Consider the following 22,708-nt stretch of genomic DNA (forward strand, 5'->3'; position numbering starts at 1 on the left):
CAGCTGAGCCATGCGCCCTCCTGCACACGGTGACTCCATTCTCATCTGTACCCCAGATGGGATCACAGGGCACAGATTGCAACCCTGGCACACTCCCACGTGTGGTCAGGAAGGTGTTAGGTGCACCTGAACACGTGTGCTCTGACAGCACCCAGGTTTCCCCTGGCATGCAGACAGGATGCTCGACTGGGTGGTGACAGACCCAGCACCCCACAGAGCCCCTGTCCCTCAGTAGAGCCTGTCCCCAAAGCCCTGGTCTGGCTGGTCCCTGCACATGGTCCTGGTGATATCTGCCCTCCTGGGCCTTGCCCCACACTGCTGGGAGATGGGGTAGATGACATCCAAGCTGGGGACAGCTGTCACCAGGTAGAGCGAGGCACACCCCTGTGACAGCCCTGCCCTGGGGCAGGCGTCGGGGTGGCCGGTCCCCTCTCCCTGTCCCCACAGCTCCATCAGGGTCTGACTCATGGGGGTGGTTTGGTTGTAGCCACGCTTGTCGCAATGCTTTCCCTTAAAAAAAAAAAAAGAGGAACTTAGGGAATTAAATGCAAAATATTTAATGAAATAATGAAATATTTAATGAAATGAAGGTATTTAAACTGCAAAGTCAAGCCCTGGAAAGTCAGAACATACCATAATGTGGGTGACCCCAATTTCTGTGCCTGTGAGCTGCCCGCGGCTCCTCTCAGGCCTCCCCAGGCACAGAGCTCGGTGCTCGGTGCGGGGGGGACACAGCAACACGCCAAGGTCGGATCAGGAATCTGTGGCAGCTGCCTCCTGCCAGGCTCCCACTGGACACGTCGCGCATCCCCACGTGGGAGCTGAGGTTTGCAGAGGGCGGGAATGGTTTGGGGCCGCGTGGTGAGGGTGCCTGTTAGTGGTGAGGGTGCCTGTTAATGGTCTCTGCCTTGTTTTTGCCGCAGAGGTTGGCAGAACAGGTCTGGCGCGTTCCCCCAGCACGCGAGGCCTCTGGAGTGACAAGTGGCTTACCCCGACACCGCGGCGGGTGACCAGGAGCAGCACACCTTGCAGAACAGGAGGTGCTGCGAGAGCCGGAATGACACGTTGGTGCCAGCGTCTGCCCCAAGCGGGTGAGCAGGGCTGCGCAGGGCTTCTGGACCTCGGCAGCGCGTGCACGAGCTGGGTGTCCCAGGCTCTGGCTCTGTTCTCGCATGGCCCTCAGCAGGTCTTTATCTCCATCTCTCTTATCTGGCGCTGGGGAATAACGCGCGCATGTAATGGCAGCGATTTGGAGCTGTGCTTATTGATGCCAGTGCAGCAGGAGCCAGGAGATGAATTGGTCCTTGCTCCACCAGGGCCGTCAGGAGGCAGGAGCCGCATGCTAACAGGGCGAGAACAGCTGCCTCATCCTCTCCTGCCGGGAGGAGGCCGGGATCCTGTACCGAAGGCGATGGGTATCGCTGTCAGCAGAGGTGTCTGCCACGGGCAGCCGCCCTCGCCTGGCACGCGTCCCCTCCAGGACCCCCTGTCCTTGCTGCCAGCTCCCAGGGAGGCAGCTCCCAGGCCCAGACATGGTTGCCCCAGACCCCGCATGGAGCCCTGGGCAGTGTCGCACGCCCGTCCCCGACCCGCAGGCACCGCCGCCATCCATCCCCCGGCCCGGCGGCGTGCCCGTGTCCCCCCGCCGAGGGCTCCATCCCCTGTTGCTGGTGATGCTCAGGGTGGGGATGAGAGAGCCCGGCGGGTGCGCTGAGTTTGCTCAGCCTCAGCTCGCCCTCCCTTGGCAGCCGAGGGGAAAAGAGGAAGAGGGGAGGGCCCCCAAACCTCCGCAGCCCCACCCGCCTCCCTCCCCCCGAAAAGAAGAAGAAAACCAAACCAAAACGTCAAAAAATCATTAAAAAAAAAAGGCAACCCAGCCCGGCGCAGCCGTGGGCTTTGGGATCCTGGAGCCCGGCGGAGGGGCGGCAGGTGCCGGGGATGCAGCGCCGAGCCCGGGGCCGCCTCCGGGGCACCGGGGCCGGCCGGGACCGGGGGCGCGGCGGAGCCCTGCCCGCCGGGGCGGGGGTGGAGGCGGGGGGGGGGTGGCGTTTGCGGCTCAATAACGCCCAGGAGAAGTTGCAAACGGCGAAAGACAGAGAAGGGGAAAAACACCCCGACACCGAGCCACCCGCCCCATCCCTCCTGCAGCTCCGCTTCCTGCCCAGCCCCGCTGCAGCGCGGCCGCTCCGGCACCCCCGGCACCCCCGGCACCCCCGGCACCCCCGGCACCCCCGGCACCCCCGGCACCCCCGGTACCCCCGGCGGCAGCGCCATGGGCAACGCGGCCGGGGGCATGGAGGGGGCTGCGGGCCGGGAGAACCGCGACAACCGAGCCCCGGGCCCCGCCGCCAACGCCGCCGCCGCCGCCACCCCGCCGCGGCCGCCGCCGCCCGCCCGGCAGCCCATGCCCGCCGCCGCCGAGCTGGAGGAGCGCTTCAGCCGCGTCCTGGTGAGTGCTGGCCCTGCCGGGAGAAGCCGCCATCCTGCCCGAGCTTTTCTGCCTTTATTTTATTTAATCGCATCGTTTATTATGATTTTTTTCCCTCCCTCTCCCGGCCCCGCGGCGTGGGCCGTCTCCTCCCGTTGCTCCCGGGGAATGCCCCGGGGATGCCCCGGCTGCGCTCCGCCTGGGGGGCAGCGGTCCCAAAGGGCTCGGGTGAGGCTGTGCTCGGGCTCCTGGGCTCCCCCAGGAAGCTCCGAACCCCCTGGGATGGGGCTGAGGAGCCGGCGGCAGGCCCGGAGCCGGCGGCGTGTAGCCAGCGAGCAGTGCCAGCCGCACACGCTGCAGCGAGCCGGTGCTGCAAATGTCAACCTGCCTCGCTCACCTCCTCCCGTCTGCCTGGAGCTCCTCTCCCGCACGTCCCAGCAGCTGCCGCTTTCCGGGATCTCTCCCTCTCTCCCTTCCCTCCCTCCTGCTCTCCGCATCTCAGCCCCTGGCGTGAGGACGGGGCGCTTCTGCCCCAGCCTCGCTGCGTGGCCTCGGGCAAGCCGCCCGCTTTCCCCGTGCCGTGGGGCCGAGCCCCCCGCCAGCCCTTCACGGGTGTCTGTGCAGCTCTGGGAAACGCTCAGGTAGGCAGAGCAGGAGGTGAGCCGAGTTGCTGGTCACCGGCGGCACCGTGCTGAGCTGCTGGAAGCTCCTCTCCGTCCTTGGGAGGTGGCGGATGGCCGTGACCTTCACTGTCCAGCTGTGCTGGACGCGGTCCCCACACACGTGCCTTCCCCCGCGCTCAGCGACGTGGCCTTTCCCCCCGCAGCCCTGGAGCGCGGAGGCGAGAGCAGCTCGGCTGCCCTTTCCGCAGCCGCCCTGTGCGCCGGGGAGCTGGGGCACGCTCTGAAGGTCGCGGTCCTGCGTCCCCACGCTCCCCCAAAAAGCCCCAGGGCAGACTGGGAGCGCACTGGGAGCAGGGAAACGCTTGCTGCTTTAATCCCCTCATCCCCTGCACAAAATAAGAGCCCACGCTAACCTGAGCCTGGGCAGGGGCTCCAGCTGCGGACAAAGGCTCCCGGCTCCTGCGGCTGCCGTTACACAACGAGGTCCGGAGCAGCGCCGGTGCCGTGACCCGAGTCGCTCCGCAGCTCCTGCGGCCCCGCAGCAGGCAGGACCCGCCGCCCCGGCCCGCCCGGCCCCAGCCCAGGATTATTTACAAGCTTTCCCATCGCGTTGCGATTACGGGAGGATTACTGGGGACAGGCATCACAGCTGAAGTGCCTGCTGTGCCTGCAGCCACAGGCTGTGACTTCTCTGCTGTGGAGAGCATCTCCTTCGGCTCGCTGGGACTGCAGGGGCGTCATTGCAAGGGGCTCTGCAACGCCGGGGCTGCGTGGTGCTGCCGAGAGCCCCAGGACGGGGCTTTGCTGTCCCCCGGGGGTGGCTGTGTGACTCCTGGTGTGCTGCTTTGGGTGCGGATGGCAGTACGAGATTGAGATTGTGCCTGTAATGGCTCCGCGGTGCACGCACGCCGTGGTTGCAGAAGGGGGCTGGCAGCTGGGGACTTTGGGGTGCTGCGGCTGCGATTGCGAGGCCTCAGGAAGTGTCACTTTCCGCTGGCGAGATGGGGCCTAGGTGTGCTCTGGAGGGGTCCAAATCCTAACCTGAAAAGTGATCAAAAAGGGCCAACTGGTGATCCAGACTCTCCCTGTGACCCAAGCCTTCTTGATCCCAAGGAAAAGCCCTGGCAGGGAGCTACTGGGACAAGTGTGCTGGTTTTGGCGACACGGGAACTGGCTGTCTTGTGAAATTGGATGTCCCAATCTCTCTTCCTCCTTTCACGGGCTCCCTTCCCCCTCCTTTCACCATCCCTACTCATGGCAGCGTTGGTGGGGGCAGCAGCAGGATCCCCACTACAGGGGGATGGAGGGCTGCCCTGCCTTCAGCCACCCTCATTGTATTTTTAATCATCTCTAGGGACCTGCAGTGCTCATGGATTCATTTCTCACCTGCAAAGGGCGTGAGATTAGCAGTGGGGTGTGAGCTGGTGGGCTGGAAACCTTCCTGTTCTATTGCTGGGACGTGGTCTGGGTCCAGCACATGGTCTCGGTACGGTGATACCACAGGAGGGCTGCTGCACCCTGGTGCCACGAGACCATGTCAGTGCAAACCAATTCCTGGCCAGACATCCTAAACTGGGAGAAATAATGGGAAAAATCCAGGCTGAAAGGCAGCCCGAGGGAGTGTCGGGCTGGCGGCAGAGTCCTGGGGGTTCAAACTGCCAGTGGGGAGGTGAGGAATAAACCCGCTGTGTGCTCAGAAATGGGGAATTTGTTTTTTTTCCAGACATTCTGGCTTATTCCCAGCTAGGGCACCATGGCAGATGCCGCTTTGGCAGAGGGACGGTAGGGCTGTCCCTGTGCCAAGTGACCTGGGACGTGCCGGTGTGGCTCTGGAGTTTGGGGATGTGGGGAGAAGCAGAAGAAGGAGACTGAGAATCTCCAGCTGCTGGGCTGGGGATCTGCAGAGGCTTCTGCTCAGGGCAGCTGTTACCCCTTGTTACAAAGGGGAAAAACAAAAGGTTCAGGGATGGCAAAACGAAACCGTGCGCCAAGGGTGTGGTGGAGGTGAGCAGCAGCTGGGCTGCCCAAGCATCCACAGAGAGCAGGGAGGGCTCTGGGATGGTGGCGCTCAGCAGACGGGACCGTGGTGGCCCTGCTGTGAGGTTTTGCTGCTAAACCATGGCAACTCCTCGCTCTGCTGGTCCACGGGGCAGCGAGAGCTTTGCTTTGGCCTCTCTCGGGACCTGGAAGAGAGATCAGCTGCAGCTGAAAGGGCAGAGACCTAAAAACCCTGAGCCCTTGAGGAGCTGGGTGGAAAATTCCCCCCGAGCCCTTGCTTAGGTCCTTGGTGTCACTTAAAAGCAGCAAGTGCTCTGTGAAATCGGGGCAGGCTGTGGGACGGGGATTAAAACTGGGAGACCTCGAAGCTTCACGGTGGTGAAAGCTCCTTGTGTGCCGCAGGGCCCTGGGTGGCCACGAGGCGCTGCTTTGTGTTTGCAGTTGTCCGGGTGAGCTGGCAGCCGGCACCGCTGCAGATGTTTGCAGATGTGCCGCTGGCCGGAGCGCGGCGGTGAGGCCGGTCACCAGCGAGCCCCGGCTGCGGCCGCACCGCGAGCTGGGGGAATCGCGGGCAGGAAAGAAGAACGATGCCCGGCTTTGTGCCGGACCCATCCCCGCGCGGCGTACGGGGCTGGCGCAGCTCGGCGGGATGTGGGGAGGCACAGCCGGCTCCGTGATGGGCTCCTGCGAGGAGCGGGGAACCCTCTGCAGCTCTGCTGGTGTCCCCGGCGTCCCCACGGGACGCGTGCCTGCGCCACACGGAGATAGGAAGGCCTGCGCCGAGGGTGCTGCGCGTGGCTGGATCAGGCCCTGGCTGAACTAGGAGGGTGTCCCAACATGGGGATCCCCTCACCCCGCCGTCGCAGGACGGGCGAACGCTTGACGGAGAGGCGAGCGTGGCTGCTCAGTCTCATTTCCCCACCGTGCACTGAGAGCAGCTTCTGCTTGTTCTTAAAATAGAGCCGGGAGCAGCAGGCAGTGGGGAGGCCTTGGCCACAGCCGTGCGCTAGCAGGCGCCTGTCCCTTAGCAACTCCTCGCCTCCCCCGGGGTGGGCTCCGGCCTCCGGAGGGGTCCTGCCTGCTCCCCCTGCCAGCTTTTCCCTCGGGCACGTGGCGGGTTTGGGACGCGGCCACGGCTGGCTCCGGGGACTCCCTCTGAGGGTGAGCCGGTCCTGGGAGCGTTGCCCAGCCCTGATTGCGGCGTGCTGGGCTCGGGGAGAGCCCGGGCGGTCCCCGTCCTGCGGGGTGCCTGGCGCTGAGCCTCGGGGAGAGGCTGTGGCCTCCGTGCCAGGTGAGGATAGGAAGGAGAGGGGCACTTCCCGGAGCGGGGATGGCTCTGGTGACACTCGCTGGAGGGGACAGCATGGGAACGCCTGGCAGGAGCATCGCGCCCCGTAGCCACCAGGGACGGCGCAGCCTGGGACCGGCGTGCCCCATGGGCTGCCAGCCCAGCCACCCGGTGCCGTCAGTCCTTCTGCGGCCAAGCGGTCGGTGAAAGCCTCCAAGCCGCCACCTTGGGTCTGCTCCAGCTCCTTTCTTGTGGCAGACAGGGGCTGCTGCTTCGTGCCAGCGGCTGCCACCTTCCCCCTGTGACCTGGGAGGAACCACACACGACAGGCTCAGCCACGGGGCTCTCCCAGCTCCCGGCAGGGTGTCCCAGGCCTCTTCCAGGCCGTGGGATGCTCAGGGTGGGATGCCCTGTTCCACGTGCTGGCTGGCATTTGAGGCTTTACCCTGGGACCAGAGCTTCTCATCCGTTACGTGGTCCTGCACCCATGTGCCTGCACCCAAATCTCCACGGGAGCCTCCAGCTCCCCGCCGAGCGCAGCGGAGGACCGCGGCCCCGCACGCTGTCCCTCTCCTCCCTGCTTTCTCCCACCCTGGTGCCACCGCTCCCAGCTGCTGCGTGTGGCTCCCTCCCAGCCCCGCGCAGGCCAAGAAACCACAGAAGATGCTTTAGCAGCTCGGCCGCGATCCCTAAGCAACGGCCGTCTCGTTTCGGTCTGGTTTTCACTCGAGCCCATCGGGCAGCCAACCAGCGACGGCGGCGCCGCCGCGTGTGTGTTTTGCAGAGCGAACGCTTCCGTGGCGGATGCTTTTAATTTTCTCTCTGGCTGGGTGCAGAGACTGGCCCTGCTCATCTCCGCCTGCTCGGAGGCCACTCGGGGTGTGCGCAGCCCCTGTTTGTGTGTGGAATGAAAATTTGGGGTGCCTGACACCCAAAATAGCTCTGCCAGGCAGGAGCCCTCTGCACAGCCTCGGTGCTGTGGTTGGTGCAACAAGAAAAGGCCTTTTCGTAGCGGGAAATGATGTAGGTGCTGCTTCGCCTCCCCCCGTCTGGTTTTAGGTGCAGGGTAAATCCCGGCACAACCCCGCAGCAAGCCCTCCCCGTGCTGGCTTTGGCTGAGCTCAGGGTCCCGGCCAGCCGCCTCCCGTCCCAGGGCGTCACTGAGATGTCACCGCAGGCCCTGGGGACCTCCTGTCCCGGAGGGATGCGTGGGGGACCCTTGGTGGCATCCGTTCAGGCCGGCAGGAGCGTGGCGGGCCGTGACGCTGCTCGGTGTCTGCGCCCGCCCTCGCAGGCTGTGCGGTCTGGTCCTGACGCAGCCTGCGGCACGGCAGGACGGGGACGGGCTCGACGCCAGCTCTTGGGTGCGATGAGGGTGCTGGCCGGGGGGGTGGGTTGTGACTGCTGGGGTAAGTCCCCTTGTCCCCTCCATCTCGTCCCTGCCATCCCAGTCCCCTGAGGAGGAGGAGGGCAAGGACCAAGTCCTTTGTTTACCACCTCTGAGGCCACCCTGCCCCACATCCCCGGTGGCACCAGGGCCCCCAGCAGGAAGCGAGAACCGGTTTCTTTGTGCTCCCGACTGACGCCACGGACCACAGCGGGGCGCCCGGGGTGGGAGGCCACTTCCTCCGCCCGCACCACGTGCCCCCGCGGGGGAAGGCAGCCACCACCCAGTTTCAAACCCGAACGGTGCCACATCCTGCCACCGGGCCCGGCCCTGCCTGCAAGGACGAGGTCGTGCCAGCCTTGCTGGGGACAGATGGGCTCAGCCGTCACAGCACGGCCACCTCCGTGGGGGCATCGCTGGCACCCCACGCTCTGCCGGCATCCTCGGCCCGTGGGAGGCCCTGTCCCACCAGTGGTACTTGTTCCTGGCTTTTCAGGGTCCCACACATGGTAAAATGAGTCCCTGTGACGTGCACAGCCTTTGGGACAACCCAGCACAAAGCTCGTTGGTGCTCCACGGGCTGGGGGTCCCTGTGGGAGAGGTTCGGGCTGCGCAGCGGGTGCCACCGTCCCCTCTCCGCAGATGGCACCGATGGCCAAAACGGGTCCTGTGGGGGCAGCCCCCTGTGGGCTGCTTGGGTGCCTGGTCCCACCTGGCGCTCCCTTGGGGCTGGGAGAGCCACCAGGCATTGGTCTGACCCTTCTGGAGGGTTTTGTCCATTCCCGTGGTGGAAGGGGACCGCGAGGACAGGGCTCCCTCCAGAAAAAGTGGCACTGGGGGTGGCACCAGGCTGTGCCGGTCGCCCATGGCGGATCCCGCGTGCAGTAGCCCAGGACGTGTTATTGCAGCAGCAACCCGGGGTGTCCTGGCTCCGCCACCGCCTCGTCTGCCTCAGGACCTGTCCGGCCGCTCCGATGCAACCCCGGCGGCCTCGCAGCGAGGCTATTTCTGGCCTCGCAGCCTAATTTTAGCCTCGCCGCCGAGCTGTCCTGCGTGCTGCTGTGCGAGCTGCCTGCTGCGGGCAGCTGGGAGGGAGCAGCCAGGCTCCAGGCAGCCCGGCCAGAGCCAGCCGAATACCGGCTCGGCGTGGTGGCTTGTGGCCCTAGGCAGCTTGGGGACCGTGGCTTCAGCCTCCGTGCGGGCTCCCTTCCACCCATATCGCCCTGTTTTGGCTGATTGCAAAAGCAGTCTGGCGGGTAGTTGGTGGAGGTGGGTGCTGAGGTTTCTGCTCCTGCCCGGCACATTGGCACCTTTCCTCTTGGACGGGCTCCTCCGTGGCTACCCGAGTCCCTTCCTGCTCAGCTCCGATCCCGCCCCAAACCCCACAGGATGCCTTTTCCCCAGGGACATGGGTGTCCCAGGGGTGGTGCCCGGTGGTGCCTGCACCCCACATCCCTGTGCTGGGGAAGCTAAAACTGGAGGTTAAGGCGACTTGGAGCAGGGCTGGGGCCGTGCACTGTCTCCACGTGCCGTGGCTCCATGTTGCCAGGCTGCAGGCTCTCCGAGCGAGCAGCAGCCTCAGCTCCTGCTTTCCTTAGGGCTGAATCGCCAAGAAATGGGTCTTTTGGGAAATTAAATCATCCATGACCCAAGCAGAGCTTCCTGCATGGCCGACGTGTGTGTGCAACGCACCTGCAGGCGGCCTGTCCGAGGCTCTGCAGGTCACCCCGCGGTGTCCCTCCAGGACCCACCCCGTGCACCCCAGCACCCTGCAGGCAGGAGCTGAGCCCGGGGTGCCCCGGAGCCCCCAGCTGCAGCGAGGAGCAGTTTCGGCGGCCGCCTCGTGCTGCTCGGGGAGCGGAAACCACGTCACGTCCTGCTCGGGCGGCCCCGGGGGCTGGCGGCGGCTGCGGAGAAGCCGACGTGGGGTGGGGAGGCGGCGGCCAGGTTGTGTAATGCTGGCATGAAGGGACAGGGTGACACGCAACACCCTGCCCCCAGATCGGGTCTCCAAAGAAGCGCTGGTTTCACCACCTGGGCTCGTTGCATGCCCTCAGGGACAGCTTGGAGCCGTCCGTCACCATCACGCCGTGGGGACTCGGCCACGTCTCCAGGCCCTGTCCCCACGTAGGGTGGCTGAGCGGTGACCAAAAGGCTCAGCTGGGGACGGGACCTGGGCTGGCTGAGGCTGGGAGCATGGTGTGCTCGTGACATGGGCTCATGGCTCCATTTTTCCCTCCAGCACCCCACGTCCTGCCCTGTCCCCCCCCACAACACCCAGCGCCCTCTGCCACGGAGACCCCAGACACCCCCAGGCAGGGACATTGCTGACGGGTCCGCAATGCCGGATGGTGGTGTGATAGTTCCTGGGGAAAGCAATGTCCCCGTGGTCCCACCGGCGAGCAGGAACACCGGGTGCTGCGTGAATGGGGGGTACCACAGCCCACAGAGGGGTTCTGGGGACACCCCTGACCCCTGTCTCCCCGCAGAGCTCCATGAACCTGCCCCCCGACAAGATGAAGCTGCTCAGCCAGTATGACAACGAGAAGAAATGGGAGCTCGTCTGCGACCAGGTGAGGTCCAAGTGCAGTGACGCCTTGCTGGCCCCGCTGCTGGCCCTGTCCCCAAATGCCACACAAGGCTGGTGGCCGCTGGCCTCAAATCTGAGGCTCTTCAGATGGAGCTGAGTGCTGGCATCCGTCTCCGTTAGCGAGACAGCGGCTTATTAACCTGATTAAACATTTAAGCGTGACCATCTGCAGCACGGGGTGCGGGTGGCCGCAGCGTGCCCGGGCAGCACTGGGAGCAGGGACAAGGCGCAGAGCAGGGTGGCATTTCCCCGTGCCACAGGCAGGTGGCTTCAGCCTCTCTCTGTGGCTTGTAGGAGCGCTTCCAGGTGAAAAACCCACCGTCCGCCTACATCCAGAAGCTGAAGAGCTACTTGGACACGGGCGGCGTGAGCAGGAAGGTGAGGGCTCCCTCGCACCCCACGGGTCCGCCCTTGTCCCTTGGGGCCAGGCCCGGTGCCAACGGCTCTCCCTGTCCCCCAGTTCAAGCGACGAGTGCAGGAGTCGACGCAGGTGCTCCGGGAGCTGGAGATTTCCTTAAGGACCAACTACATCGGGTAAGGAGGGTGAGCAGGGGGTCCTTGGTGTCATCCGGCCACTGCTGGGGCAGAGACTCGTGTGCCGGTGGCTTCTGGCTGTGGGGGTGCCAGCGGGGTGTGGAGGCAGGGGGTGGAGGCTGGTGGCCTCATCCCTGGGATGGCTTTGATGGGAGGGTGGAGGGGCCGGGGCGGCAGCCAGCTGTGCCCTGGGTGCTGCAGGACCTGAACCCCTGCAGTGGCAGCAGAGCCCGGGGGCTGTGTCCCCTGGGTGTCAGGACCTGGGGTCTCCGTGGCACCCAGCTCCCTCGGAGAGGTAGCACCACACAGGGGTGCCGTGTCCCCAGCGTGTCCCCACCTTACTGGGGACCTCTGGGCTGGAGGGGGAGGTGGGGAGGAAGAGGAGGGTTTGTGGAACCCACTAACCCCTGTGCTCCCCAGCTGGGTCCAGGAGTTTCTCAACGAGGAGAACAAGGGGCTGGACGTGCTGCTGGAGTACCTCGCCTTCGCCCAGTGCTCCGTCGCGTACGTCCCCGCTGCCGCTGGCATCCCGGGTGCCCCTTTTCCCCTGACACCCCGCCCTGGCTCTTCGGTCGCTGGGCTGGGATCAGCCTCCCCCCGAGCTCAGAGGGGCTGGGGGAGCTGGGGGATCCAGAGCTGCAGAGCTCCGTGTCTGGGGGAAACCAATGCCCCATTTGTCCCCAGCCCTGGGGACCCCAGAGGTCCCCACGTGTCTGCTGGCATCGGGGGTGCTGCTTGCTCACCTCCCCCTGTCCCCACACGGCCCACCAGGTACGACATGGAGAGCACTGAGAACGGCAGCCCGGGCTCCGACAAGGGCAAGCCCCTGGAGCGGTCGCTGGAGGATCTGAGCAAAAGCAACTCCTCGTCCCCCACGCAGGGCGTCTCCAAAGTGCGGCACCTCACCGTCAGGTAACACGCGGCCCCCCGGCGCCGCTCCCCGCTCTCCGCCTCGCTGCACCCCGGCCCCGCCGTGCCATGCCGTGCTGTGCCGGCTCAGAGAGGGGCTTGGCAGGGAGACGCAAGCCTGGTCCTAGAAAGGGGTCCCCGTTGCTGTTTTGGGGACCGGGGGGAGACAAAGCCACGTGTGCTCTCAGCAGTGCTGGAAGCCAGGGTAAAGAGCAAGGTCGGAGCAGTTCCCACCGCCCAGCTCTGCAGTCCCTGCAGCTCCCTGCTGCGGGATGCCCTGGCCAAAACCGGGGTGGGAGGATCAGGGAAATGAGCACAAATCAGAGCTGCTTGAGGTTTTGGGGAGCAAATCCCCACCCTGCTGCTGCATCAGACGTAGGAGCTGCTGCCGGCGAGGGTTTAAAAGCAGCGAGGGTTTGAAGATGACCGGGCCTGCGCCCTCTGAGCCGGTCCCAGCAGCCGGCGGCTCTCGCTTGCTAACCCTGCAGCCCTCTTCTAACCCCGCTCTTCTCTTGCACGCTGCCGGGGGATGTGCCTACGGTAGGTGACGGGGCCAGGGTGCTGGCGTGGTGGAGATGCCCCAGAGGGGCCGTGCAGCCCCCGCTGACTCGCTGCCGGCCCCAGCGTGGGGATGGCCCCTGCGGTCGCCCCCGACGGGCAGGGAGGTCCGAGGGGACACCCAGCTGTGGCCACCCTGGGAAGGGAGACGGCTGCCGTAGCGTGGCTGGGGGCTCCCTTGGGACCGCAGGGCCCCTCGTTCCCTGCCAGCACCTCCAGAGGAGCCGGCGTCCCCCGTGCCCCAGGGACAGGTCAGGAGCGATGGCTCGGATGTGGCACCCGCGGCGTCCCAGCCCCTTGGCACCCACCATGCCCCAGCCTGGTCGCAGGCTTAGGAGGGCTCAGCACCGCCTGGTGCTCAGCACCAGCCCCTGCGAGCGGCAGCAGCTGCTCTGCTTGCCCCCAGCCCACGTCCCCCTGGCCCCCAGCTCCGCACCCCGGCCGTCCCGCGGGCCGCGTGGGAGCCCCGTTTCTCCCTCCTGTCCTGCAGGCTCTAACGCGCCTCCAGCTGCTGCCTCTCGAACCAGCACATCCACACCCTCCTCCACCACGTCCACCCCAGCGTCCCCTGCAGCGCCCCGGGCAGCGATGGGGACAGTTGCCCCAGGTCACCTGGCAGCTCCTATTCGCCCCGGTGAGCCTCCGAGACCGCCCGTGCGCGAGGGGCACGCGGCCCCCCCTGCCACCCCAGCCCCACCGCAGCCACCCCCCGCGCCTCGCGTCCCTTGGGCTTGCAGATGGGGATGGCCACCAGGCTGGACATCGGGGCTCCCTCCCATGGGGATGCAGCTTGCTGGGGTCCCTGGGTTCCTGCTGCTGGCTGGTGAGCCCAGGGCCACCGAGGCCACCGCCTGTCCCCCCCCCTGCCCTCCCACCCACGCGCTGCCCACCCCCTGCTTGCGCTGCGCCCCGCGGCTGACCCCGAGCCCCCTGCTCAGCTGCCCTCTTGCCCGCACAGGCTCAACCCCTCGCACAGCAGGAAGGCGCTGAGGAACTCACGCATCGTCAGCCAGAAGGACGACGTCCACGTCTGCATCATGTGTCTCCGTGCCATCATGAACTACCAGGTGGGAGCAGGCAGCGTCCTCCAGGACCCCCCGGGGACCCCCGAAAGCCTCCAGTCCCTGCGCTGCCCCCATCAGGGTCAGAGTCTGGCTTTGGGGTGCAGTGAGGAGCACACATCTGCTGTCCCCCAGCTCTGATGGCTTGGGGACACCCAGCCTTTGCACTCAGATGTCCTTGCTCAGCCACCTGTCCAGCGGGAACACGGCATGGGACATATCACTAGGTCCCTGGGCATCCTTGGGGAGGGCAGGGGGATGAGCGACCCCATTAATGCTCCTTTTTTCCCCAGTCTGGCTTCAGCCTGGTGATGAACCACCCAGCCTGTGTCAACGAGATCACCCTGAGCCTCAACAACAAGAACGCCAGGTAGGGGCTGTCCCCTCTCACTTGTCCCCTCGGCTGTGCCGTGGCCGTGACCCCTCATGCCCTGTGTCTCCGCAGGACAAAGGCACTCGTGCTGGAGCTGCTGGCCGCTGTCTGCCTGGTCCGAGGTGGCCATGACATTATCCTCGCTGCCTTTGACAACTTCAAGGAGGTGAGTCTCCAGCAGGGACACGGTCCCCATGCTGACCCCGGTGTATGTGCCTCAGTTTCCCTTTGTGCAGCAGAGCCCTGCTCCACTGGGACACTCTTGATCCTAAAAATGCCTGTCGCATAACTTATTTGGGGTTGCTCCAGTTGTTGGGCTTGATGTCCCCATGCCAGCACATGTCCCCGGGGCTGGGATGGCACGGGGATGTCTCAGCAGGGATGTCCCGCACCCGGCAGGGCTGGGATGGCATTGGCAGTGGGTGCCTCCTGCCCTGGATGCCCACCTTGGACGTGCCCCTCCCAGCCCTCAGCCCCTGCTCCCACCCCAGGTCTGCGGCGAGAAGAACCGCTTTGAGAAGCTGATGGAGTATTTCCGAAATGAGGACAGCAACATCGACTTCATGGTGAGCGGTGGGGGAGGCTGGGGCCCCCGCTGTGCCCCCTGCCCCCCGCGGGGCTAGAGACACCTGGGGACCCACGGCCTCCTGCCCTGGTGGCAGATTCCGTGGTCTCCCCAGGCCTGTCCTTGGCTATGTCCCAAGGGCTGCCAAGTCCCCAAAGTGCTGTGTCCCCAAGAGCTGCCGGTCCCTCCCCAGGGCGTTGTGTCCCAAGGGCTGCTGAGCAGCTGGCCGTTTCCCAGGTCCCCGTGTCCCCAGGGCCGTGAAACCACCGTGCTGTCCCCAGGGACTTGCGTCCCCGGGGCTGCTGGGCCACCGTGCCGTGCCCGCTGAGCCTGCTCCTGTCCCTGCAGGTCGCCTGCATGCAGTTCATCAACATCGTGGTGCACTCGGTGGAGAACATGAACTTCCGCGTCTTCCTGCAGTACGAGTTCACCCACCTGGGGCTTGACCAGTACCTGGAGGTGGGTGGTCCTGCGCCGCCCCGAGCCCCCGCTGCGGCCGCGGCTCCCATCTCGGTGGTGGGTGGACGCCGTGGCTGCCACCGCCCGTGACGGTGCCGCCGGTTGTCCCGTGGCAGAACCTGCGGCTCACCGAGAGCGACAAGCTGCAGGTGCAGATCCAAGCCTACCTGGACAACGTTTTTGACGTGGGGGCCATGCTGGAGGACTCGGAGACCAAGACGGCTGTGCTGGAGCACATGGAGGAGCTGCAGGAGCACGTCAGCCAGGTGGGACGTGGGCGCGTGGGCAGGGGCTGCTGACGCAAGCCCCGCGTGGGGCGGGAGGCAGGGCTGGGCCACGGTGGCCGCGGCTGAGCGCCGGCGCCTCGTCCCCACAGCTGACGGAGAAGCTGCAGGATGCAGAGAACGACTCCATGGCCAAGATAGCGGAGCTGGAGAAGCAGCTGAGCCAGGCGCGGCGGGAGCTGGAGGCGCTGCGGGTGAGCACCCGTGGGTGCTGCGATGCTGCCAGGGCTGAGGGGGGGAAGCGGATGCGTGGGGAACCCCGGTCAGGGGGTGCTGGGGGACACCAGTGACACACTGGGGTTTGTCACGCCGCAGGAGCAGCTCAGCCCTCCGCGGCCGCCCAGCCCGCCGGCCCCGCAGCCCCAGGAGTGCTACCGGCTGGCGCTGGAGCGGCGGCTGGCGGAGCTGGAGGAGAAGGGGTTAGTGCAGATCCTGCGTGGGCCCGATGGAGACGTCGCCATCGAAATTGTCCCCGTTGTCATAGAGACCGCAGCAGCCCCCGTGGTTACCAAAGAGGCCACCGCCACCAGCACAGGTACCTCGGGTGCGGGGGTCCCCTTCCTGGTGGGGACAGCTGGCGCTGGGGAGGGGTGGCAGCGTGTTCTCTGGGCACAGCCAGGGAAACCGAGGCAGGGGGCGCAGGGACGTGCTCAGGGACGTGGAGTCGCTCGGTGGCAGAGTGGTCCTGGCACTGGCACCGTGTCCTGCTGCCGCATCACCTCACCCGCTTCTCGTTTCCGTTTGCAGATGCTCCAGCTCCGGCTCCGGCTCCATCCCCATCTCCTCCCCCTGCACCTGCTGCCCCCCCCCCACCTCCCCCACCGCCCCCCCCTCCACCCCTGCCTGGGGCTGAGCCTGAGCCCCCCGTGCCCCCCCCACCCCCCCTGCCCACGGGCGCCGTGCCCCCCCCAGCCCCTCCGCTCCCAGGCGCCGCAGTGCCCCCACCGCCCCCACCGCTCCCCGGGGGGCCGGAGGGCCCCGTGCCACCCCCCCCACCGCCCCCACCCCTCGGTGGGGAGCCCCCCGCTGGGCTGGGTGGCCCCCCTGCTGCCGGTGGTTCAGGTGAGTGTGGCCAGGGGATGGGGTCCGGGGACAGCGGGGATGTCCCTGGGGTGCCTCGAGTGCCGGGGGCACACTGGGGTGGGTTTGGCCCCTCCCCGGTGACGCTGCCCGCCTCTCGCCCCGCAGTGAAGGTGAAGAAGCCGATCCAGACCAAGTTCCGCATGCCCGTCTTCAACTGGGTGGCACTGAAGCCGAGCCAGATCGACGGCACCGTCTTCACCGAGCTCAACGATGAGAAGGTGCTGCAGGTGAGGCCATGCAGGCACCTGAGGGGTGAGTACAGGGGGCTTGGGGGGGCCGGCGCCCGCGCCCACACCCACGCCGCACCCGTGCTGACGTTACCCCGGCCTTCGTTGCACCCCCACCCGCATTGCGCCCGTGCTGGCTTGGCACCCCTGCCCACGCTGCACCCATCTGTGGTGTCGCTGGCTCACATGGCTGCAGCCTTGGAGGAGCTGGAGGCCAGCGCCGTGCCGAGGGACAATATGGGGTCTGTCGGACGCGGAGCCCTGCCCTCCTCCTCTCACCCCATCCTCATCCCCTTGCTCCACCCTCAGCCTCTCCTGTCCTGTCCATGTCTTCTTCCCCATCTTCATCCTCTGCCTCCCTCCCTCTCCCCTCACCTTGTTCCCTCATTAGCCCCTCCTTGTCCTGTCCCTGCCTTGTCTTCATCCCCATCCCCATCCTCAGCCCCCAGCTTGTCCTCTCCTCCTCCCTCCATCTTCATCCTCTTGCCCCTCTCCCACTGGTCCTGTCCCAGCCCTCTGGCTCCGTCCTCGTCCCAGCTGTCCTGCGCCAGCTCCCAGCCGTGCCCTCAGTCTCCTGTCTCCCCGCAGGAGCTGGACATGAGTGACTTCGAGGAGCAGTTCAAGACCAAGGCCCAGGGCCCTGCCCTGGACATCAGCGCCCTCAAGGTGAAGGCCACGCAGAAGGCCCCCAGCAAGGTCACCCTCATGGAGTCCAACCGGGCCAAGAACCTGGCCATCACCCTCCGCAAAGGTGGCCGCAGCATCCAGGACATCTGCACAGCCATCGAGACGTGAGTGTCCCCTCCTCGGTGGGACAAGGACGAGCTGGGGTGCCGGGAGGGAGGTGGCAGGGGGCTGAGGGACCCGCTGCGGGATCTGCCTGTGCCGGGGGGTGTCCCACCACCCGCTGCTCCTGCAGGTACGACCAGCAAGCCCTGAGCCTCGACTTTCTGGAGCTGCTGCTGCGCTTCCTGCCCACCGAGTACGAGCGGACGCTCATCGGGAAGTTCGAGCGGGAGCAGCAGCCTCCGGAGGAGCTCTCGGACGAGGACCAGTTCATGATCCGGTTCAGCAAGATCCCGCGCCTGGCCGAGCGCATGAACGTCATGATCTTCCTGGGCAACTTCAACGACACAGCCCAGCTGCTCATGCCGGTGGGTGTGGGGGCGTGGGTGGGGGGGACACAGCACGGCGTTGGGCGGCACTCGGGGGGCAGCCTCCTGTGGCGAGGCTCACACACTTCCCCTGCTGTCCTCAGCAACTCAACGCCATCATCGCCGCCTCCATGTCCCTCAAGTCCTCCAGCAAACTGCGCAACATCCTCGAGGTGAGGGGTGCGAGGCCGTGGCCCCAGTGGGGGGGGACGTCTGGCCGGGCCGGGTGCATGTCGGCGGTGCTGACCTGTCCCATGCGTCCTGACTGCGTGGGGGCGTGGGGTGGGGGACAGCCCCCTGGCCCTACCTGAGCCCTTGCATCTCCTCAGATCGTGCTGGCCTTCGGGAACTACATGAACAGCAGCAAGCGCGGGGCTGCCTACGGCTTCCGGCTGCAGAGCCTCGACGCGGTAGGTTTGGTGCGGGGCTGCCCCGCGGGTCCTGTGTGCTGCGGGGAATGCGGTAGCGCACACAGGCACTGTCACTGCACGGGGACAAGCCGAGGGGACAGGGGGTTACAGGGACCAGGTATGGAGATGGAGGAATGCAGGGAGCAGCCGTGGGCACAGAGGGACACGGGAAACAGCCACGGGGATGGAAGGGTGCAGGAACCAGCTGTGGCCGTGGGTGAATGCTGGGATTAACTGAGGGGACGGGGAGGGTCCAGCTGTAGCGATGGGGGAAGATGGGAACAAGCCATGGGAATGGAAGGGTGCAGGCACCAGTCATGGGGACGGAGGGCTGCCCCAAGCAGGGGTGCGGTGGGGCGGTGGGATTCAGGATGGGGCTGACGCTGCTCTCTCCCAGCTGCTGGAGATGAAGTCGACGGACAGGAAGCAGACGCTGCTGCATTACCTGGTGCGGGTGATCACGGAGAAGTACCCCGAGCTCACTGGTTTCCACACTGAGCTGCATTTCCTCGACAAGGCAGGCTCAGGTAGCACCCGTGGGCACCGGCCTGGGGACCATGGCAGGCTGCAGCCCCCGCGTGGGGACTCTCAGGGCCTGCCCTGACCCTGGCGCTGGTCGCTGATTGCCCTCTCTGCAGTCTCCCTGGACAGCGTGTTGCAGGACGTGCGGAGCCTGCAGCAGGGCATGGAGCTCACCCGCAAGGAGTTCATGCGGCAGGATGACAGCCCCGTGCTCAAGGAGTTCCTCAAGGCCAACTCGGAGGTGATGGAGAAGCTGCAGGCTGACAGCAAAACTGCCAAGGTGGGCGCTGAGGGCAGCGCAGGGTGGTGGGGCAGGACTGGGTCCCCATTCCTGCATGGGGGCACCCTGGGGTGCCGTCTGCTCATGCCTGTGCCCCATGGGAGTGGCTCTGGGTGGGATGTGGCTCCAGCAGGACTGCCAGAGCCATGGGGGATGCGGAGGGGGACACTGAGGTGACAGAGGGTGGATGGGGGACAGTGGGTGGCCGGGCTCTGCTGCCAGGCCCCAGCCCCCCATGTTGGGGTGTCTCTGCCTGCAGGAGGCATATGAGTCAGCCGTGGAGTACTTCGGGGAGAACCCCAAGAACAGTCCCCCCACGACCTTCTTCCCCATGTTCATGCGCTTCATCAGAGCCTACAAGGTAGGGGGTCGGAGGTGCCCTGTTTCTGGGGGCTGGGAGGGGACGGTTTTTAGGGGGGAGTCTGACCCCACTTTGGGGTAACCGGCCACAGCCACACATGAGGCTGGGGGCCTGTGGGACAGAGAGACCCTGGCACACGGAGCTGCCCTTTGGGGCCGGTGCAGGCACTGGGTTGGGGTGAGGCAGGGGCTGCCAGAGCCCCCTTGGGATTGCCGAGGAGCAGAAGGGGGGGGGAGCTGTGTTCCCGCAGCACCACAGCAGAACCCCCCAGCTCAGCATGCCCTCCCTGCGCCTCTCCCAAGAAAGCAGAGCAGGACATCGAGCTGTGGAAGAAACAAGAGGCTGCAGCCAAAGAGGCAGAATCCAGCCCCAATGGCAGCGAGGACCAGCTTGACACGAAGGTACCCCATGTGGGACGCTTCCCTGTGCTGATGCAGGGCCCTTGAGCATCCCTTCCCTGGAATATCCCACCCTGCTGCCCTGCGGCTCCCCCCGGATGAGGCCGGGAGGCAGCAGCCTGGCTCGGTGTCACTGTGCCCTCCGTCCGGGCTGAATTTGGGGAAGGGCAAAGGACCTTTTCCAGCCAGGACGCACTGTTCACCCCACTCTGTTCCCACCACAGTCACCCATCCAGAAAGCCAAGCGGCAGCAGATGGACATGATCGCTGAGCTGAAGAAGAAGCAGATGGTGAAGGAGCCGCTCATTTATGAAGGAAAAGACGGTGCCATCGAGGATATTATTTCAGGTGAGGGGCAGGGTGTCTCCCCTGGTGCTTGGTGCTCAGAGTCCCTGGCCAGGCCGTGCCTGCCCAGAGTCCCCTGGGGTGCAGGTACATTGGGTGGGTGCCACGGCTTGTCACACAGCCCCGCGATGGCTGGGTCACAGCACAGTGCTGGGAGAGATCCGGAGACAGTGAGGGCATGGCTGCTGCCGGGTCGCTGGGAGTTGGACGTTCAGGGCTGGGCTCCCAGCTCTGCTGCCCCTGCACGGGGCTTCGGCGCATGGGGCTTCGGCACAGACAGCGCTGCAGCCAAGTGGGTGCAGCTGGGAGAGCCTCCCTGGCCGGGGGCTCCGAGGGCTGTCACAGCCCGGAGCCAGGGAGCCACCAAGCCCTGCTGGGGAGCCCAGAGCCACCTGCAGCACCTCCCTGTCCCACACGGCAAAGCTGCCAAACACTCTCTGCCCTGTCTCATAGCTCTTCCTCCTCTTCTGCTTCTTCCTCCCTTCTCCTCCTCTCCGCTGCCTCTCTGGATCGCTTTGCTCAGCTCTGAAAACTGTTCCTTTCACGGCCCGGACGGGCAAGCGCTCGTCCCGGCTCTTCTGCGATGCGAGCTTCAACGAGGAGAGTCCCCTGTAGCGGCTGCCTGTAGGTAACGGGGCAGCCGGGCTGGGGGCGAGGGCACAGCCTGGGTGGGCAGAGGGGCACAGAGGGGCTGCCGGGCTGCGGCTCTCCTCCTGCATTTCTCTGCCCAGCACCATTCCGGCTGCGTGGCCTATCGGCCAGGCTCAGCTCTGCTGAAAGCCACCCCCGGGGCACCCCAGCATCAGCCCCAGCGCCGCGGCACAAGGCTGGGCACTGGAATTGCTGCAGGAGTGGGTCCCACGGGCCGGTTCTTCCCAGCTGCCTCCCTCCTGCCTCTGTGTGCTGCTGGTCAGGCTCCTGCCGAGCGTCCCCGTACCCGAGGGGCTGACCCTGGCCGGTGGTGGGAGTGAGGGCAGGGTCCTGCCTGCAGGTGCAGGCTTTGCCGGGGCGGGCAGGCTGGCGGCTCGCTGAGCCCGTGCTTTCTCCCCTTTCAGATCTGCGGAACAACCCCTACCGGCGCGCAGACAAGGGCCGCGGCAGCGCCAAGAAACGGGCTGTGGGGCAGAGCCTGCAGGCGACGCCGGACATCTCGCTGTGAGCAGGGCAGGCCGGTCCTGCGGATGCAGCTGGGACTGCAGGGCGTCAGCCCGCCGGCCTGGGCCGACCCGCGGTGGGGGGACGGTGCCCACTCCTCGCTGCTCAAGCTGCTTCGTGTGCCGGCCCGCCCTGCTGCCCCTGCCCTGCGCACCCGTGGGGCTGACGCAGGGCTCCCCCAGCAATTGCTTAGCGATGCCACTGAGCTCCTCTCCTCCGGGCTGGCAGGGATGGGGGGAGCACAGGAAGCCCCCCCCACCTTGTCCTGCAAGGAAAAGGGGCTGCCCTGCCCCTTGCCCAGGGCTGCTGCATTGCCCTCCTGCCCTCCGGGGCAGCCCTGCACACCGGTGTGCCCCTCTCCTCAGCTTGCTGGTGCCTTTGATCTCCCACTGCAGGAGGGGCAGAGGATTGGCAGCCAGGGCCGCAGTGCTCCTGGTGCTTCTCCCACATCTCCCGTCTGCGCAGAGCCCTTCGAGGCCGTGCTCTCCTCTGCTGCAGAGCGGGGCGGGCACAGGCTGCGCCTCCTCTCCGGCAAGGAGCCTGCTGCAAAGATCCCACCCTGGGCACTTCACGTACCCCAGGAGCTGGCAGGGGTGCTATTTTACAGTCATTTTCTATGTCTTCCTTAAAAAAAAAAAAAAAAAAAAAACTCTCTGTGCTATGGGAGCAGGGGCTGGAGCACCCCTGGGTTCTACAGGGTCTCACCAGGAGCCTAAGGCTGGGGCGAGCAGCGCTGGTCTATGACAATCAGCAGGCTCAAGGATTCACCGTCCTCGAATCGCTACGTGGTGGTACCTGGCCTTGCCCTCCTGCCTCCCCAGCACCCACCTCTGCTCTTGGGGCCGCAGCCTCTCAGACACCGGTGCCCATCGGCCCGCGGGGACCACGAGGCTGCTCCCGTTCGCCAGCAGTTGCATGATGCAACCCGCAGCAGGTGCTAGGCAGCCTCCAGCCCTTGCAGCGAACACCGTGGTATCCCCAGACAGTGCAGGGTCACAGCTGAACTCATGCAGGAAAAGGAGGACAGAAAAGGGGTGGGCTTGGACGTAGCCAGAGAGCTGCACCAGCCTACAAATAACGACTGAAGCACTGGCCTTTATTCCTCCCCGCCCTGCTGCCGATCAGTCAGAGCCGTGCACTGCTGCAGTTAACCCATTAATGCATTTACTTTGTCACAAACGCCCCCTGCTCGCCCTGCTGCGAGGACTCGTGGCTGCCGTGTACATTCTCGCTTGCCCCAGCTTTTAGACCAGGGTAAGTCCTCGTTACAAGCCAGAGCAGCGACTGCTTCCTGCTGTAATTACGCTGCTAAGCGCCACCGGCTCAGTATCGCACAAAGCTCAAAGGGAGGGAAGGGAAATGAATGTGTAACTTATAAATGCCTTTAAGCCAGAAATGTAAAACATTAACTGCTAATTTGTATACATTATTTTTATATACTGAGGGCCTGTTTAATCCAAAGCAGAACTGGTAATAAACCGACTCTATGGATAAAGCGCGTCTGTGAGGGGGGCAGGCCGATGCCATGCGCAAGTCCCGGTGTTTGAGGCCGCTCGGGCTACCTCCTGCCTTCGTGGGCTGGATGCAGCAGCTGCCGCTTGCTGCTTTACTAACACTAATACATGAACTGCACAAGGAACTGCTGCCGGGAGCAGCGACCCCGCTCCTTTGAACTGCTGCAAGTGGAAGATGTATTTCTGACTTGCCTGTGCCTGC

General features: G+C 65.7%; 1 protein-coding gene and 1 long non-coding RNA gene across 2 annotated transcripts; one reads left to right on the forward strand and one right to left on the reverse strand.

The window, feature by feature from the left end:
- Nucleotides 1-274: 274 nt before the first annotated feature.
- Nucleotides 275-10,207, reverse strand: LOC308181829. The gene is made up of 3 exons (XR_013941597.1): nucleotides 2,826-10,207; nucleotides 634-1,397; nucleotides 275-510 (listed from the first exon to the last, which is right to left on the reverse strand). It is a non-coding gene; the product is annotated as an uncharacterized lncRNA (long non-coding RNA).
- On the forward strand, nucleotides 1,836-21,147 carry FMNL1 (formin like 1). Its single transcript, XM_080565491.1, is given in 27 exon segments — nucleotides 1,836-2,238; nucleotides 2,240-2,449; nucleotides 10,214-10,297; nucleotides 10,609-10,692; nucleotides 10,775-10,848; nucleotides 11,269-11,352; nucleotides 11,620-11,760; nucleotides 13,274-13,382; nucleotides 13,670-13,746; nucleotides 13,822-13,915; nucleotides 14,241-14,315; nucleotides 14,663-14,773; nucleotides 14,890-15,039; nucleotides 15,150-15,251; nucleotides 15,373-15,592; nucleotides 15,805-16,119; nucleotides 16,246-16,367; nucleotides 16,956-17,158; nucleotides 17,287-17,521; nucleotides 17,626-17,694; nucleotides 17,851-17,931; nucleotides 18,329-18,458; nucleotides 18,570-18,733; nucleotides 18,993-19,094; nucleotides 19,397-19,495; nucleotides 19,717-19,840; nucleotides 20,893-21,147. Coding segments are annotated over 27 exon segments (3,663 nt in total). The 5' UTR covers nucleotides 1,836-1,938; the 3' UTR covers nucleotides 20,997-21,147.
- The last annotated feature ends 1,561 nt before the right edge of the window (nucleotides 21,148-22,708 follow it).

The sequence above is a fragment of the Anser brachyrhynchus genome (genome assembly GCF_964034855.1).
Source record: "Anser brachyrhynchus genome assembly, chromosome: 22".
In the NCBI taxonomy this organism is placed as follows: domain Eukaryota; kingdom Metazoa; phylum Chordata; class Aves; order Anseriformes; family Anatidae; genus Anser; species Anser brachyrhynchus.